Source organism: Odocoileus virginianus, chromosome 10, assembly GCF_023699985.2.
Source record: "Odocoileus virginianus isolate 20LAN1187 ecotype Illinois chromosome 10, Ovbor_1.2, whole genome shotgun sequence".
NCBI classification, from domain to species: Eukaryota; Metazoa; Chordata; class Mammalia; order Artiodactyla; family Cervidae; genus Odocoileus; species Odocoileus virginianus.
The window spans coordinates 65,816,480-65,832,666 of NC_069683.1; the positions used below are offsets into that span (position 1 = coordinate 65,816,480).

The 16,187-nt window shown below is 37.0% G+C and overlaps 1 protein-coding gene across 2 annotated transcripts in view; it reads left to right on the top strand.

Annotated features, from left to right (window-relative positions):
• The window catches only part of CNTN5 (contactin 5), a 1,548,293-nt gene that overhangs the window by 1,461,051 nt on the left and 71,055 nt on the right, over nucleotides 1–16,187 (top strand). For both annotated transcript variants that reach the window (XM_020891379.2, XM_070473663.1), the window contains one exon: nucleotides 5,026–5,175. In XM_020891379.2, coding sequence (XP_020747038.2) covers nucleotides 5,026–5,175 — 150 coding nt within the window. The remainder of the gene's footprint in view (nucleotides 1–5,025; nucleotides 5,176–16,187) is intronic.

Sequence of the window (16,187 nt, forward strand, 5' to 3'; positions counted from 1 at the left end):
TCATCAACAAAATCAAACTTAATTAAAAAATAAGCAGAGGATCTGAATGGACATTTTTCCAAAGAAGACATAGAGATGGGCACAGACACATGAAAAGATGCTCATCAGCCTTAATCACAGAGAAATGCATGTCGAAACTGCAATGAGCAGTTTTTAGTGAAAAGACAATTGTTTTTAGTGAAAAGGCAATAAATTAAAAATGCTAATGAGCGTATGGCAAAAAGGAAAATACTGTGCACTCCTCAAAGGAACATAAGTTGGTATAGCCACTATGGAAACAGTAATAACTCTCTCAAAAGAATTAAGAAATTGAATTACTAAACAATCCAGCAATCCTACTTTGGGCTATTTACCCAAATAAAATAAAGGCACTAGCTCAAAAAGATGTATGCATTCCAATATTCATTGAAGCATTATTTATAATAGCAAAGATACAGAAGCAATATAAGTGTTCATTGATAGATGGATAAGGAATATTTGATACACACATGCACACAATGGAATATTGCTCAGCTGTAGTAAAAATACATAGTGGGCTTCCCTGGTGGCTCAGAGGTTTAAGCATCTGCCTGGAATGTGGGAGACCTGGGTTCGATCCCTGAGTTGGGAAGATCCCCTGGAGAAGGAAATGGCAACCCACTCCAGTACTCTTGCCTGGAGAATCCCATGGAGGGAGGAGCCTAGTAGGCTACAGTCCATGGGGTCGCAAAGAGTCAGACATGACTGAGCAACTTCACTTTAATTCACTATAGTAAAAATGGAATTTTGCCCTTTGACACAACATGAATGGGTTTGGTGGGTCTTATGCTAATGAAATAATCAAATACCACACAATCTCACTTATATGTGAAATTCACCAAACAGACAAAGGAAGCAAAATGAAAACAGACTCTTAGATACAGAGACTAGACTGCTGTTATCAGAAGGGTGGGGTTGGGGGATGTAAAGAAGGTGAAAGAGATTAAGAGGTATAAACCTCCAATTATAAATAAACAAGTTACAGGAATGTAATACATAGCATAAGAGTAAGAGTATGGTTAGTAATATTGTAATATATTTGTTTGGGGACAGATGGTTACTAGACATACTATGGCAGTCATTTCAGAATGTAATCAAAGGTCAAATCATTATGTAGTACACCTGAAATCTAACATAGTGTTGTACATCAAGTGTATTTTTTTTAATTATTTAAATTTTAAAATATTTTAAATCATCACCTGCCTGCTTTGGACTGAGTTGTGCCTCCCCAAAATTAGTATGTTGAAACCCTAACCCCTGTATAACTATACTTGGAGAGTAGGCCTTTATGGAGATCAAATGGCACCTAGATATATGAGACTGGAGTTTAAAAGTGAGGTTTAGAATGAAGATATAAATTAGGAAATTATTGGCATATAAATTGCATTTAATGCCATAAGACTGCATGGGCTCTCCAAGGATATAAGCATAAAATAAAGAAAAAAGGAGTATGAAAATTGAGCCCTCAAGCATTCCAATAGTAAGAGGTTGTGGAAAAGAGGATTCAACCAAAGATATAGAGAGTAAGCAGCCATTTAGTTTTAGAAAAAGACAATGTGATATCCTGATAGACAAAAGAATAAAATCTATCAAGGAAGAGAAAGTAATCAACTGGGTGAAATGCTGCTGACTTGGCAACTATTATGAGGAAATGAAAATTGATCATTGATTTAAGCAAACCAGAGGTCATTCATGATCTTGATGCTAGAAGTTTTAGTAAAATTTTAAGGACTAAAGACTCACAAGAATTGGCTCAAGAGAAAAGGAGAGAAAAGTTAGTGTAGACAACTTTTTAAGAACTCTTACTACAAGTGGAAGTAGAGAAATCAAAATACTCTGAAGTCAGAGATATCATAATTTGCTTATGAATTAGAGTGGCACAAGAGAAAAAGATAGCAATACAGGATGGCCTCAAAGTTTGGGGTACAGCAATTGTCATTCACCAAACAAGGAATACTGCAGATGTAGGGGAGGAAATTAAGAGTTAACTCTATCTAAATGGAAATGTTTAATAGATTACAGGGCATATGAATTTGGAGTCTAGGGAGGAAGTTCATGGCTGAAAATGTTACAGCCATCAGCATACAGAAGGTATTTAGAACTATGAAACTGGATAAGATCACCTTAGAGTACAATAAAAAAGAAAAGGCAGTTAGTGGAACTGCGGTGCATCTGGAAGATAGAAAGTAGTAATGCAGATTGAAGAGGCATAATTGGGAACAAGAAGAGCGAAAGTTTTGAAAAGCACTTCAAAGAGCAGAGAATGATTAACTGTGTCGAAGCATGATGTAGGAACAAATGAAATAAGGAATAGAGACCCGAGCACAGTGTTTTAGAATAGGAGGTCACTGCTGATCTTGACAGGAGCAGTTACGGTGGATTGCTGGAGGTGAGAACCTGGCTGGAGTGAGTCTGAGAATGAATGTGTGTGTATGTGTGTGTGCTCAGACATGTCTGACTCTTTGTGACCCCATGAACTGTAGTCCACCAGGTTCCTCTGACCATGAAATTTTCCAGTTAAGAATACTCGAGTGGGTAGCCATTCCCTCCTCCAGGGGAATGTATGTCTCCTGCATCTCCTGCTTTGGCAGGGAGATTCTTTACCTCTGCACCACTTAGGAAGTTTCAAGAGTGAATTAAAAGAGAATAAATGGAGATGGCAAATAAGGGACAAATATTAATAACTCTCAAGAAGTTTTGCTGTAAAAGAAACATAGAGACTGGGTGAAGGTTGGAAAGCAAGAAAAATTTAAAAGAATTTTGTTTTGTTTTTAAGTAGAAAAATATCTACATGCCTGTATTAGAGACTTTGGCAGGGTAAGGGAGCGGGTAGGAGAGAGACACTTCTGAGCTGGACTGGATACTCTTCTGTACAGTATTTTAAGAGCGCTACCCCTTGAGAGGCATGAAATTGCCTCAGAGGGGATTCAGTTTTCTCCTGGAGTAAAACGTTGGAAGCAAGTTGAGGAAGAGGGATGCGGACAAGGGGATTTTGCTAGTGATGGATTATGAATTCCAAAGATCATAGTAAAAGGCTTTTAAATGTTAGGGAAGGATGGCAATTGAGACAGACAGAGTTCTCTAGGGATTAGAGTAAAGGATGAGGGATGACCTCTATGTCTGGAGTTCCTTGAAGTGACTGACATAAACAGAAGTCAATGAAACAGTAGGTCCCAATGGACCCAAGGCAAGTACTGGTGAATCAGTTTGTTCTTGGGTCTCGGGAGAGCTGAATGTCTTGGTATCTCTTCTTCCCACCTTTAGGTTTGGCAGACACAACTCAGCATTCTGCCAAATGGTGTCCCGAACAGTGGCCTTAATCTTCTACCACTCAGACTTCAAGGGTGTTGCTCATCCTCCAGTGCAGCGAAAGAGGACAGACTTTTTTTTTTTTTTTTTCATGTTTTCACTTCACTGCTTTAAAAAGTCAGCTCTGTAGGGCTATGAGATTGGTCAGGCAGCCCACACTGCCTATGCTCTGAGCATTCACCTTTCATGGAACTGATTATTTGGTAACATTCTCTTGTTGCATTTCAAGAGAGATTTTCATGGGAAATGCAAGATGCATTTTATTTCACCTTGTTTTAGTAAAATCTACAGTATCATCAAATAAAAGCCTCTCCCCTCCCCAACACTTCCCTGCCATGCTTAAACAGAAATCAGGGCAGCTATAAATTCAGAGGATTTTTGCACTTCATAGGGAGGTTTTTCACTTTCCACACTTTCACCTCTGGAACAAATGTTTTCCAGAAATATTTCCTAGACAGCAGAGATGAGGGAACAAGAAAGGCAGTCCCAGATAGAGCATAAACACTATGTAAAAATGCTTTACTATGTGGTAATTATATTGACACACAGTTTTATGTTTTAATAAAAATCTAAATGTAGTACAAAAGTCACTCCAAGGAGAGTTCAGAGCTTCTACTTTAAAACCACAAACTAGAGTTTTTAAATTAGAGAGATATATTCTTAAACCACTGCTTGGAACTTCCAAATGGCTGAGCATGTTTGCCAGAACTGGGAGAGGCAAACTGCTCAAGAAATTTCCCTAGAAATAGAAGAAGTGTTTGCTTAAATTGGAGCATTGATTGGCATCTTCTCTGGGGTTGAAAGGTTGACAAAAAGATTTGAGTAGATAATGGCAAGTTGTGTTGTGTCCATCTATGTGTAAAGATGAGATGAAAGAATTCCAGCTATAACAGACTTTGACATGTGCAACTGCTTACTTCTGAAGACTGACTTTTGTTTCACTAATGAGACTGGAAGTGACACGTGACCACATGATATAAGGGCATATGCAGAAGCCTGCCATGTCTGCCAGGGCCTAATATCTCTGATTGCAATCTATGAGCATTTCTAGTTCACCTCAGTTCAATTCAGTTCAGTCGCTCAGTTGTGTCCAATTCTTTGTGACCCCATGGACTGCAGCACACCAGGCTTCCCTGTCCATCACCAACTCCTGGAGCTTGCTCAAACCCATGTCCATTGAGTCAGTGATGCTCTCCAACCATCTCATCCTCTGTCATCCCCTTCTCCTCCTGCCTTCAATCTTTCCCAGCATCAGGGTCTTTTCCATTGAATCAGTTATTTGCATCAGATGGCCAAAGTATGGGAGCTTCAGCTTCAGCATCAGTCCTTCCAATGAATATCCAGGATTGATTTCCTTTAGTATTGACTGGATTGATTTCCTTGCTGTCCAAGGGACTCTCAAGAGTCTTCTCCAACACCACAGTTCAAAGACATCAATTCTTTGGCACTCAGCTTTCTTTATGGGCCAACTCTCACATCCATATGTGACTACTGAAAAAAACCACAGCTTTGACTAGATGGAACTTTGTCAGCAAAATAATGTCTCTGCTTTTCAATATGCTGTCTAATTGGTCATAGCTTTCCTTCCAAGGAGGAAGAGCCTTTTAATTTCATGGCTGCAGTCACCATTTGCAGTGATTTTGGAGCCCAAGAAAATAAAGTTCACCTAATGACATAAAATTTCCTTCCTCTCCATAGTCCCAGAAGTCATAACAGGGGACATGGAATCAGCCATGGCAGTGGACCTGAACCCCTGGGTAGAATATGAATTCAGAGTGGTGGCCACCAATCCAATTGGGACTGGAGATCCAAGCACTCCATCTCGAATGATCCGCACAAATGAAGCAGGTAAGAATATTAGAGGGTCAGAATTCGATTGGGTATGCCCCTAATTGCTTTTTTAAATTTTACTTATGTTTAATTAAAGGATAATTGCTTTACAATATTGTATTGGCTTCTGCCATACATCAACATGGATCAGTTATAGTTATATATATATAGATATATATATATAGATATATATATCTCCCCTCTCTCTTGAACCTCCCTCCACATCCTATCCCATCCCACCCCTCTAGGTTGTCACAGAGTCCTGGTTTTTGTTCCCTGAGTAATACAGCAAATAATCACTTTTAAAGCAATTTGAATTAACCATTATTGCTTTAGTGCACTTTTTCCAAATTCATTTACCTGGACATCACAAAACTATTTCCTTTAAGATAATTATTTCATTTTGTTTGTTTTCAGAACTTTTTCTCCTTTTATCCGCAAATACAGGTATCTAGATGCTTCCATTTCCTCCCAACCCTTGTACTTATCTTCAAGTTAAGTTGAAGATGTTAGTTTTTGAAATTCAAGCTGTTAGTTTCTTCTTCTAATTATGTACTCATTCAATATAGCAGATCCATAAAATTCAGAATAGATTGGCTCACCCTTTTTTCCTCCAGTGACAGCAGTTATCTCTAATTATAGGCACTTTCTTAAAATTCTTTATGTTGCCTTCACCATCTGACCTAGTATAAATTATACTTTGAAAAGGCAAATTTTGCCTTAACTTGACCAACTTAGAAAACACCAGCATGCTTCCAGTCTTTTAGAATAATGTGTTTCTGACAGAACATTTATAAAGACCACATAAGGAAAATTAACAGCTTTATTTAAAAACAAATTTTAAGGTATCTTGTTTATCACTTGGAAGAAGCAGAATTAAAAAGTTGTTAATAGAGTTTTGATTACTTTGGACAAAGTCTTATTGAGATTTATCCTTTATGACCCTATTAAATTGTATGTAAAACATATTTGGTAAGGGACGAGTTTAGGCAAACACAGATATCAACAATGTTGATGAGAATAATTAAAACAACAGAGAAATGAAGAGGGGGTAGATTACAGATACAAGAGGGAGAAACATTAATGTCTTTACACTCAATGATAACGTGAATCTCAATCATTACAATATAAGTACAGTAAGGGTGAGAATTTTGTCTTCTTTGTTCTCTGTTTTATTGTTCACCTTGAACAATGTCTGGCACTGGTAGTATGTCTTTGTTGAAAGATTAAAAGAGACTGTTAGTTTCCTTTCCTTTATATGCTACTACCCACATCAGGACTTAGGCCAGAGAAACATGTACATAGAGGACTAAGAATCAACTGTGTACATTTTGTATCACAATTATTGAATTGGACCAAAAAATGTGATTTGTGACTTCTTAGAAATCGAATGCAGATCAAAAAAATTAAACTATCAAAAGTGTTGGTTCTTTCACTAAAATGCACTGTCTCATTCTTTAAAAACAGAAAGAAAGAAAAGAATCAGAAAGCGAGAACAATCATTACATAATGTGAGAATTACATAATTCTCATAAAGTGAGAATAATCATTAAAAAGATGTTCAAATTCTTTTCATATAAAAATTAAGCACCAAAAAAATTAAAAATAGAGTAGCCTAATACATTGGAAAAGATTCATTCACAGAAAAATCCAACTTTCTGCTGCTTTGCCAATTACAAGTTGTTTTTTCTTGCTACATGTTCAATAGTGTGAATTTTAAACATTAATTGCTCGGTTGGATTTTCATGCATTCATAAAATCAGCCATGCTTTCATTGTGTACAGGTGTTCATTAATTAAGAGTATAACAGGTTAGTTGTTCCTCATTTTATGTACTCACTGTGCAGATATTGAAATGACTGCCAACATTAGTACTTAGGCTCACATATTTTCTAAAAAGCACTGCCTTACTTTGCATATTGTTAATTGTGTTTAAACAAAGGCAAAGATTACTGCCTAATTCAGATGCTCTCTATAAATATTCATTTCAAAAATAAATAATCCATTTGGGATGACTAATCCTTTTAGATTTTCAATAGTATAAACCTCTTTGTGCTATTAAAAAGTACTTTAACAAAAACATTGTCACATTTCAAGCTAAATCGTATTCAGATGATGCACTTTTAAAAGCCTTGCCCCTCATCTATTTCTGCTGCTACTTCCATCACATAGTGCCTGTCTCTCCATTTTATCATGAGTTCTATATACACGACATACTCCAGTCCATTAAAGTCTTATGGAAGAGAAGAGAAATAGCATGAAAATGCATGAAATATTCTTTTGAAAATGAGTTGAGGAAGGTTGTACCGTGCACTTTATGCTTCTTGTGCTATGGTAACACACAAGGCTAGAGCTACTAATGGTGTTGAAACAAGTGTTGAGTTTTGTCCCTGTTTTGTCAGGCAGCACAGATTAAAAGGGACACCAACATCCTGAGACATCCTCTCAAGTGATGCACTCTGCCTCTATTAAGTACATGTCCTGTATTTTAAAAGATGATGCTGTTCTAATGGACCAAGTAATCTTTGAAAAGCAATGGAGCTGCTTGGAAGAGAAAAGGTCTCACACTCAGGATATTGAGTTGAAAGCTTTATGTCCCTTTAAATTCTCCTCTTTACTAGAATATTCTAAACCCGAAGCACTTTTAGTAAAGTTATTTTACCTTAGATTGTTTCTTGTCCACATGTCCCAAAAGGTTAAATTTTCTTTGCAATATCCTATAGGCTATGTTTTGAATTTTACAGTCATCAAAATACTCTTAGTAATCAATGAATATAAGATAAATTGGTTTAGTCAGCTTATTATAATTAGGATGTCAAAATAGTCATACAACTACAGGTTTCCCCAGCTATACAAAAGAAAGGTATTCCTATGAAAATTTTGTAAGTCAAAATACCATCAAGTGAAGAATTTTCATTTCATTTAGTGCTCAATTTCTTTGAAATTTTCACTTCAGTTTTCATTTTTCACCTTTTTTCATAGAAGTGAAAATCTCTTCAGATTTCTTTCAGTTAGTGAAGCAGTTACTAACGTAGATAAAGCAAAGTACTGTAAAGAAAACTTGTGAAAAGCAAGGGATACCTGTATATATGTACACTTTAATGTATGTTTATATTTATTTATTTATAGTTCAATTTTCTTACAAGTTTTAGTAAGTTAGGGACAGAGAGAGAGAAAGGGGTAGATATAACTGTGTTTAATTTTGGAAATGTATTACAATCTTTACTATGTTAAGTTTGTATTGAATAGTGGGAATCTTTTTATACCATTTAAAAAGATAATAATCAAGAGAGAAAAATCATACTTTAAGAAATGAATTTGAAATATACATTGTCATAGAAATAGCAAAATATGTAAATATGAATTTAGCAACAGCAAATCTCATTTAATTGAACAATTCTCTTATTTAATTTAATCTTAGTATTCCATAAGTTACATATTTATAACAGCAATTGTTGAAAGATAGATGAAAAGGAGAGAAGATTGCGTTCACTATGTAACCTACAACTTAGAAAGATTTGGTTTTCTCTGTTGTATAAAATTTCTATTATCAAAGCTCTTGATATAAATCTCAATACTTGCTTTTTTATTTCAAATTGTAATGAATTGATAGAGAAAGAAATAAAATAAGATACTGCCTAATACCTATAATTAAGAGTTTCAGGTTCAGAGTTAGTTAAATCTGGATTAATGTTCTTCTCTGCCACTTACTAGCAATAAACATAGGTAAGCTGTATGCCCTGTTCAAGGCTCAATCTTCTCACTTGTAAAATAGAAATAATATAGCAATCTACTCCCTTCGACTATTGTATTAAATAAGATAATGCAGGTGAAGAGCTTGGCACACATGGTAAGTGCTTAATACTAGCTTGTCATTACTATTAATTTTTTATCATGAATTTAAATATTATTACTTTATTAAGTAGAAATTTAAACAATAGTGATCATGCATGAGTTGCCATTTTCATATAGAGAAAAATTTTCAGATTAAATATCTGTTTGTCAACATAGTAAGAGTCATCTAGTCCTTGGCTTGTAGTGGGCTTCTTTAAGACGCCATCCTGTTGAGAAGTCTCCACAGTAGACTGTGCACCATCTAGCCTGGGCCCTCAGCCCAGCTGAGTGGTCAGGGAGTGAAGAGAGACTTTCACAGTGTCGTGCACAGTAGGCGGTGCTTCTTGGCTGCAAGCCCTTCCTCACCTGCATGGAAGGCCTCTCCTGGCTGCTTTTTTGACTAGCCAGGGAAAGCTTGAAGGCAGGGGGCAGTTTATAGCAAAATGAAGTGGAACAACTTGCTTAAGCAAACTGTTGCAAATTCAATAACTTTCCAGTTTCTCACTGCATTATATTCTGTCCTGTCATTCTCTTTGGATGTTAATTTGGAAAATGTCACATATATTTTTTGGCCAAAGCAATGGTACAGAATCCACCTGCCAATGCAGGAGACGAGGGTTTGATTCTTGGGTTTGGAAGATCCCTGGAGAAGGAAATGGCAACCCACTCCAATATTCTTGCCTGGAGAATCCCATGGACAGAGGAGCCTGGCGGGCTACAGTCCAGGGGGTCACAAAGAGTCGGACACAACTGAGCAACTAAATAACAATTTTTGGCCAAATAAAATATACACTTATATTTGAGAGGCTAATGCTCAACCAGATAAATGAGTATCAAGTAAGCAATCAGATGAATATATTTTCTAGCCTTAGCAGTTTCTGTACTATATCATGTTACAGCTAGGTAACTGGTTTATTAAACATGCTGAATTCTGTAGAGTTTAAACATATTAATAAGTTTTATTCTTCTCCCACCATTGTTCTCCAGTATGCTCCATCTCAAGTCTGGCTTCAGGCCCAACTCTTAATTTATCTAAAGTTTTTTTTTAGGTATTAGGACAGTCTCATTTTTCAGGTATTAAAGAATTCCATTTTAACTTATTAAAAACTTGCATCTCATATCCAGTTCTATGCTTCTATCCCTCTATCCTAGTGCAGGCTTGACTAAAGATTACGATTTCTCTTTTCTTGCTTCTTTCTGCTTCCCCTCTGACCTTCCATATTCTATTCCAACTTCCCAGGTCAGAAAAGAAGAAGGTGGAAATCTACTTCAGGTGTTGCAATTTGTGGTTCTCAAGCAAATATTGAGTGCCCCATGAGGTGGCAATTGTCCACATCCTGTTCCTTTCTCTCATGAGTACTTTGGGTTCTTTGGAGAGTATCCTATCTACTACTAGCAGGCAGCTTTATCAGCTCTGATCCCAGCAAGCCTATTCAAACCTACCTTCTGTAGTGTCTGCTTTGCCCACAATATTATTTTACATTGCTGACCTCCCAAGCTTTAGAAGTACAGTATATCTTCAAAAACCATTTTGGTCTCTGCTCTAGAGGCATAGTGTGGGACTGGATCATCTTGCAAAATTCTGAAGCTCAACAGCATCCAGCTAGGATGTGAGAAGTAAGCATCTGTACTCTGCCGCAGCTGTTTTGCTTCTTATATTACTTAGCTCGAGGGGAGAATTGACGCTCCCACTTCGCTCCTAGTGACAGCTGAGGCTGGAGGGAGATGCCACATCCATCTGCTAAGCTGACAGCCTCTTCCAACATATTCCTTGTGCTAAATAATCTCATAAAGATGGCTAGAGGAGAGTAATGGGGAAGGGTCGGAAAACTGGTTTTCTCCATTTCCTAATAGTTCTGTGGTTTTAGCTAGGCAACCTCGCTTTTGCATCCGAGGTTACATGTGTCTCATCCCAAGTCCAGAACAGACTCATTAAGCTTCCTAGTACAATTTCTTTCCCTGTACATTATCTTTCTACTGCTGATAGGATCTTGCTTTGTTCATATTCTTATTTTCGCAGTTCTTGTCCGTGATAATTACTTAGGAAGTTTCACTGAGTTCAAAAGTTATGGAATGAACACAATAAAATACTATTGTAAGATGGAGCTGAATTAGTTTTCTCAGGGGCATGTGGGTTGGCCTTTTAAATGGCATTTAATGTGGTTTTGAAGGCCAGACCAAATGGGACTCAGGTGGAATTATTTATAGGGGCAATTAAAAAATCTACATACTATTGTCAGACACTGGAGTGTACAGAGAAAAGGCATAAAGCTGTGAGGGTTTTAAAGGTCTCTCCAGTCTAAGTTTCTAAAAAAAAATATGATATTAAAAAAAAGACATAAGCATTCAGCTGAAATAATTGGGCAAATCTCAAAGAAAATACTATTAAGTGAACATTATAGCTTTCTTCAACTGAGTAATTTAATTATTTTAAATAAAAGAAGTGGTTCTCAGTAACACTAGGAGAAGACAAAGATCATATTAAGAGCAAGCAACAGACCTCTAAGGCCAAAAATCTCAATATTCAGGAAAAGTGAAGCTAATAGTACAGCAGAGTGTTTTTAAATTATTAAACCACTTTGGTTTAGGAAAATCTTTTCTACAAAATGTTTTCAAGAAATATATCTTCAGTTTCAGAGGCACTTTGCAAACAGAGATGGTGATTTTAACAAATGCCTTTTTAAATGAAATGAGTAATTGCTAGGCATGTCCATTTCTGATTAATAGCAAGGTGAGGGAGGACCACTGGAGATATGAATATGAAAGACAAAAGGGCACCGAGAGGTTATCGGCCCAGGGGTAAATGTGAAACACTCAAGTTAGATTTCTCCTGTCTCCCTAGTCCCTATCATGCTATATGCCAGTCAAAAATCATGAAGCATGTTCCAAGTCTAACGCTGAGCACGTGCTCTGCATTATAGTATCTAATTCTTATATCAACTCTGTAAAGCAGGAAGGTTTAGTCCCATCTTACAGATGAGAAAACAAAATAGGAGAGTCTTAAAAACTTGCATAAAGTTACCTAGTCAGTAAGTGGCAGACCTGGAATTCTAATCTTAAGCCCAAAATGATGATTCCCAAGTTATCTTCTCTTGTGTTGTTGGAAGAGGGTGTTTGCTATGACCAGTGCATTCTCTTGGCAAAGCTCTATTAGCCTTTGTCCTGCTTACTCCAAGGCCAAATTTGCCTGTTACTCCAGGTGTTGTGCCTGATGTCCAAATCCCCAAGCGGGAAGAGAGAAGGCTTCCAAGACAATGCAATTCGCAAAAAGGGAAGTTTATTGCTGACTCGAGTCAAGGCTCCTGCTGCATAGTGGCGCGGGGTCAGAGAGCCCTGAGCCCACGCTGTTACCCAAATTTATAGAGTGTGCATAAGCAGTTGGTAGCTGGCTTAAGCAGATTGGTTACATGTTTGCAAAGCAATCTTATTGGCCCAAACCTTTGTGGGCTTTTTTTCAAACTTGGGCGTTCGCAGGCTTTTCAGCTTTCCCCTGATATGTTCCCTCTTTCTTACTAGGTGCATGTTGATTGGCTGGCTCCAGGTGGCCTGATAATCATGTTACCCCAAAAAACCAGGCCTACTCCTAATCTAGGCTGCCTGTCATGGCATTAGCCCTAGCAGCCTCACACAGGTATTTCTTGACTTCCTACTTTCACATTCCAGTCCCTATAATGAAAAGGACGTCTGTTTTGGGTGTTGGTTCTAAAAGGTCTTATAAGTCTTCATAGAACCATTCAACTTCAGCTTCTTTAGCATTACTGGTTGGGGCATAGACTTGGCTTATTGTGATGGTGAATGGTTTGCCTTGGAAATGAACAGAGATCAGTCTGTTGTTTTTGAGATTGCATACAAGTACTGCATTTCAGACTCTTTTGTTGACTATGATGGCTACTCCATTTCTTCTAAGAGATTCCTGCCTACAGTAGTAGATATAATGGTCATCTGAGTTAAATTCACCCATTCCAGTCCATCTTAGTTTGCTGATTCCTAGAATGTCTACATTCACTCTTGCCGTCTCCTGTTTGACCACTTCCAACTTGCCTTGATTCATGGACCTAACATTCCAGGTTCCTATACAATATGGCTCTTTATAGCATCAGACCTTGCTTCTATCACCAGTCACATCCACAACTGGGTGTTGCTTTTGCTTTGGCTCCATCCCTTCATTCTTTCTAGAGTTATTTCTCCACTGATCTCCAGTAGCATATTGGGCATCTACCGACCTGGGTAGTTCATCTAACCATTTCATCCTCTGCCGCCCCTTTTACTTTTGTTTTCAATCTTTCCCAGCATCAGGGTCTTTTCCACTGAGTCAGCTCTTTGTATCAGGTGGCCAAAGTATTGGAGCTTCAGCTTCAGTATCAGCCCTTACAATGAATATTCATGGTTGACTTCCTTTAGGATTTACTGGTTTGATCTTCTTGCTATCCAAGGGACTCACAAGAGTCTTCTCCAGCACTGCAATTCAAAAGCATCTGTTCTTTGGCATGTATTCTTCTTTGTGGTCCAACTCTCACATCCATACATTACTACTGGAAAAACCATAGCTTTGATTATAAGAACCTTTGTCAACAAAGTGATGTTTTTGATTTTTAATACACTGTCTACATTTGTCATAGCTTTTCTTCCAAGGAGCGTCTTTTGATTTCATGGCTGCAGTCACCATCTGCAGTAATTTAGAAGCCCAAGAAAATAAAATCTGTCACTGTTTCCACTTTTTCACCCTCTATTTTCTATGGAGTAATTGGACTGGATGCCATGATCTTAGCTTTTTGAATGTTGAGTGTTAAGCCAGCTTTTTAACTCTCCTCTTTCACTCTCACCAAGAAGCTCTTTAGTTCCTCTTCACTTTCTGCCATTAGAGTCGTATCATCTGCATTCTGAGATTGTTGCTATTTCTCCCTGCAGTCTTGATTTCAGCTTGTGACTCATCCAGCCTGGCATTTTGCATGATATAAACTCTGCATAGAAGTTAAATTTATAAATTACATTTCTAGGTACTGTGATATATAATTCTGAAAACCTTAAAAAGTAAGTACTATTATTATCTCCATGAGGAAACTGAAGGACAAAGAGGTTAAGAAGTATTTCAACCAACCAGCTAGAACGGTAACACTGTTATTAGGTTTTATGATCTTTCTTGGTCCCAGAAGAACACTTTATTACTACTTACATGTACCATTTTATCTACACTATTGATAGGAATAACAGCATTATTTGAACTCCTTAGGAAACACCACTGATTATTATTATTATTGGAAACTCTGACTCTTCTAATAAAGTGGGCTTAAGTGGTAATCAGTTAACTGAAATACTTGTATGTTATATACTTCAATTCAGGTAGGAACTTTTGTTGTTGTTGCTTGATTTCTCTCCTGACCTCACCCTCACCGTGTAAGTAACCTCTATTCCTTTCTTCCTTTCTTCTGCACATTTCTGTCCAAAGCAGTTGCTGGATTATACTCCTAATTTTGTGACTTCTCTCAGACCTCTAGCAAAGCTGTATTATTTAATGAGTCATGTAAACATCTACTATAGTAGATTTGGAAATTTTTCAGGGAAAAAAAGACAGATTGGTAGATGATTTCATCCTGTATTCTTTTATTAGTTGAATTTTAATTAAAGCATATTTTTAGTGTGACAGACTTTGTTCAGACTACTACACTTAGGAAGAGCTCTTTGAAGCGCAAACTTAACTTCCCGCATGCTTAAACTAAGGTAGTATAATATATTTTGGTTGCTCTGAGCACTTGCAGCTGAACATATAAAATGAAAAGGGACAAAAGTCTACATTTTAACACGCCAGACAAAACACTAAAACAGCTAGGCATTTACAGATTGTTGGAAAAGTGTTAATCACATTATTCAGTCATGGAAGAGTAATGTTCAAAAAGAAATTCAGAAAAATCAGTGAAAGTGAAAGTGTTAGCCCCTCAGCAGTGTCTGCCTCTTTGTGACCCCATGGACCTTAGCCACCAGGCTCCTCAGTCCATGGGGTTTTCCAGGCAAGAATGCTAGAATGGGTTGCCATGCCCTCCTCCAGGGAATCTTCCCAACCCAGGGATCAAATCCCCGGGTCTCCTGCAATGCAGGCAAATTCTTTAACATTTGAGTGACCAGGGAAGCCCAGAGTGAACCCATCAATCGTGCATGTAAGCTTGATTTTCTGAACTAATAATCTCATGGCATTTATCAGTAGCCAACGGGGGGAGAGAGGAATCTAGCTGTGTACATCTAAATCAGAATTTGATTATATTTAAGTATATTTGGTTTTAAGTAAATGTGTATTTCTCTGAACTCAATGAAAGCATTTATTACATGTTTGATCATATTAATTTTTTGCTTCTAATAAGAATTATGGAACTTTTACAACAGAAGGACTCTGAAAGATTAAGGCATATCTCTACATATCATAAGCATGTTGTTTCATAAATAAAGGATATAATTAAAATCAGTGGACTCCAAAGTGTTGACTGCAGAGATAATAACTGTGTGCCATCAACTTGAAAAAGAAATGAATGAGCATGGGTTCCACTGATCATCTGCATGTAATTAGGAAATTTAAGCTGATTAGAATCAGAGTGCTCATTTCAAACACTGTGATCCTGACAGCAGAACACACTGCCTGAGTTATATCTAGTAAAGCCTTAGGTTTTCTTTTTGTTTGTTTTTCCAGTTTTATTGGGATATTATTGATATATAACACTATATTAAAAGTGAACACCATAATGATTTTATATATTTGTATATTACAAGATGATTATCATAATAAATTTAGTTAATATTAATAACCTCACACAGTTGTTTTTCCTTATGATGAGAACTTTTAAGATATGCTCTCAGCAATATTCAAATATATGATAACAGTACTGTTAACTATAGTCACCATGTCTTCCCAGAACTTATTTATCTTGTATCTGGAAGTTTGTACCTTTGTACCACATTTGCCCATTTCTTCAACCCCTATCCTCACCTCTTGTGATCACCAATTCGTTCTCTGTTCTTACCAGTTCCATTCTTTTTAAGATTCCACGTGTAAGTGAGATCATATAATATTTGTCATTCCCTGTTCAGCTTATTTCACCTAATGCAATGCTTTCCATGTCCATCCATGTTGTCTCAAATGGTCGGGTTACTTTCTTTGTATGGCTGAATAGCATTTCATTGTAATATAATACACTATATATTTTTTTTATC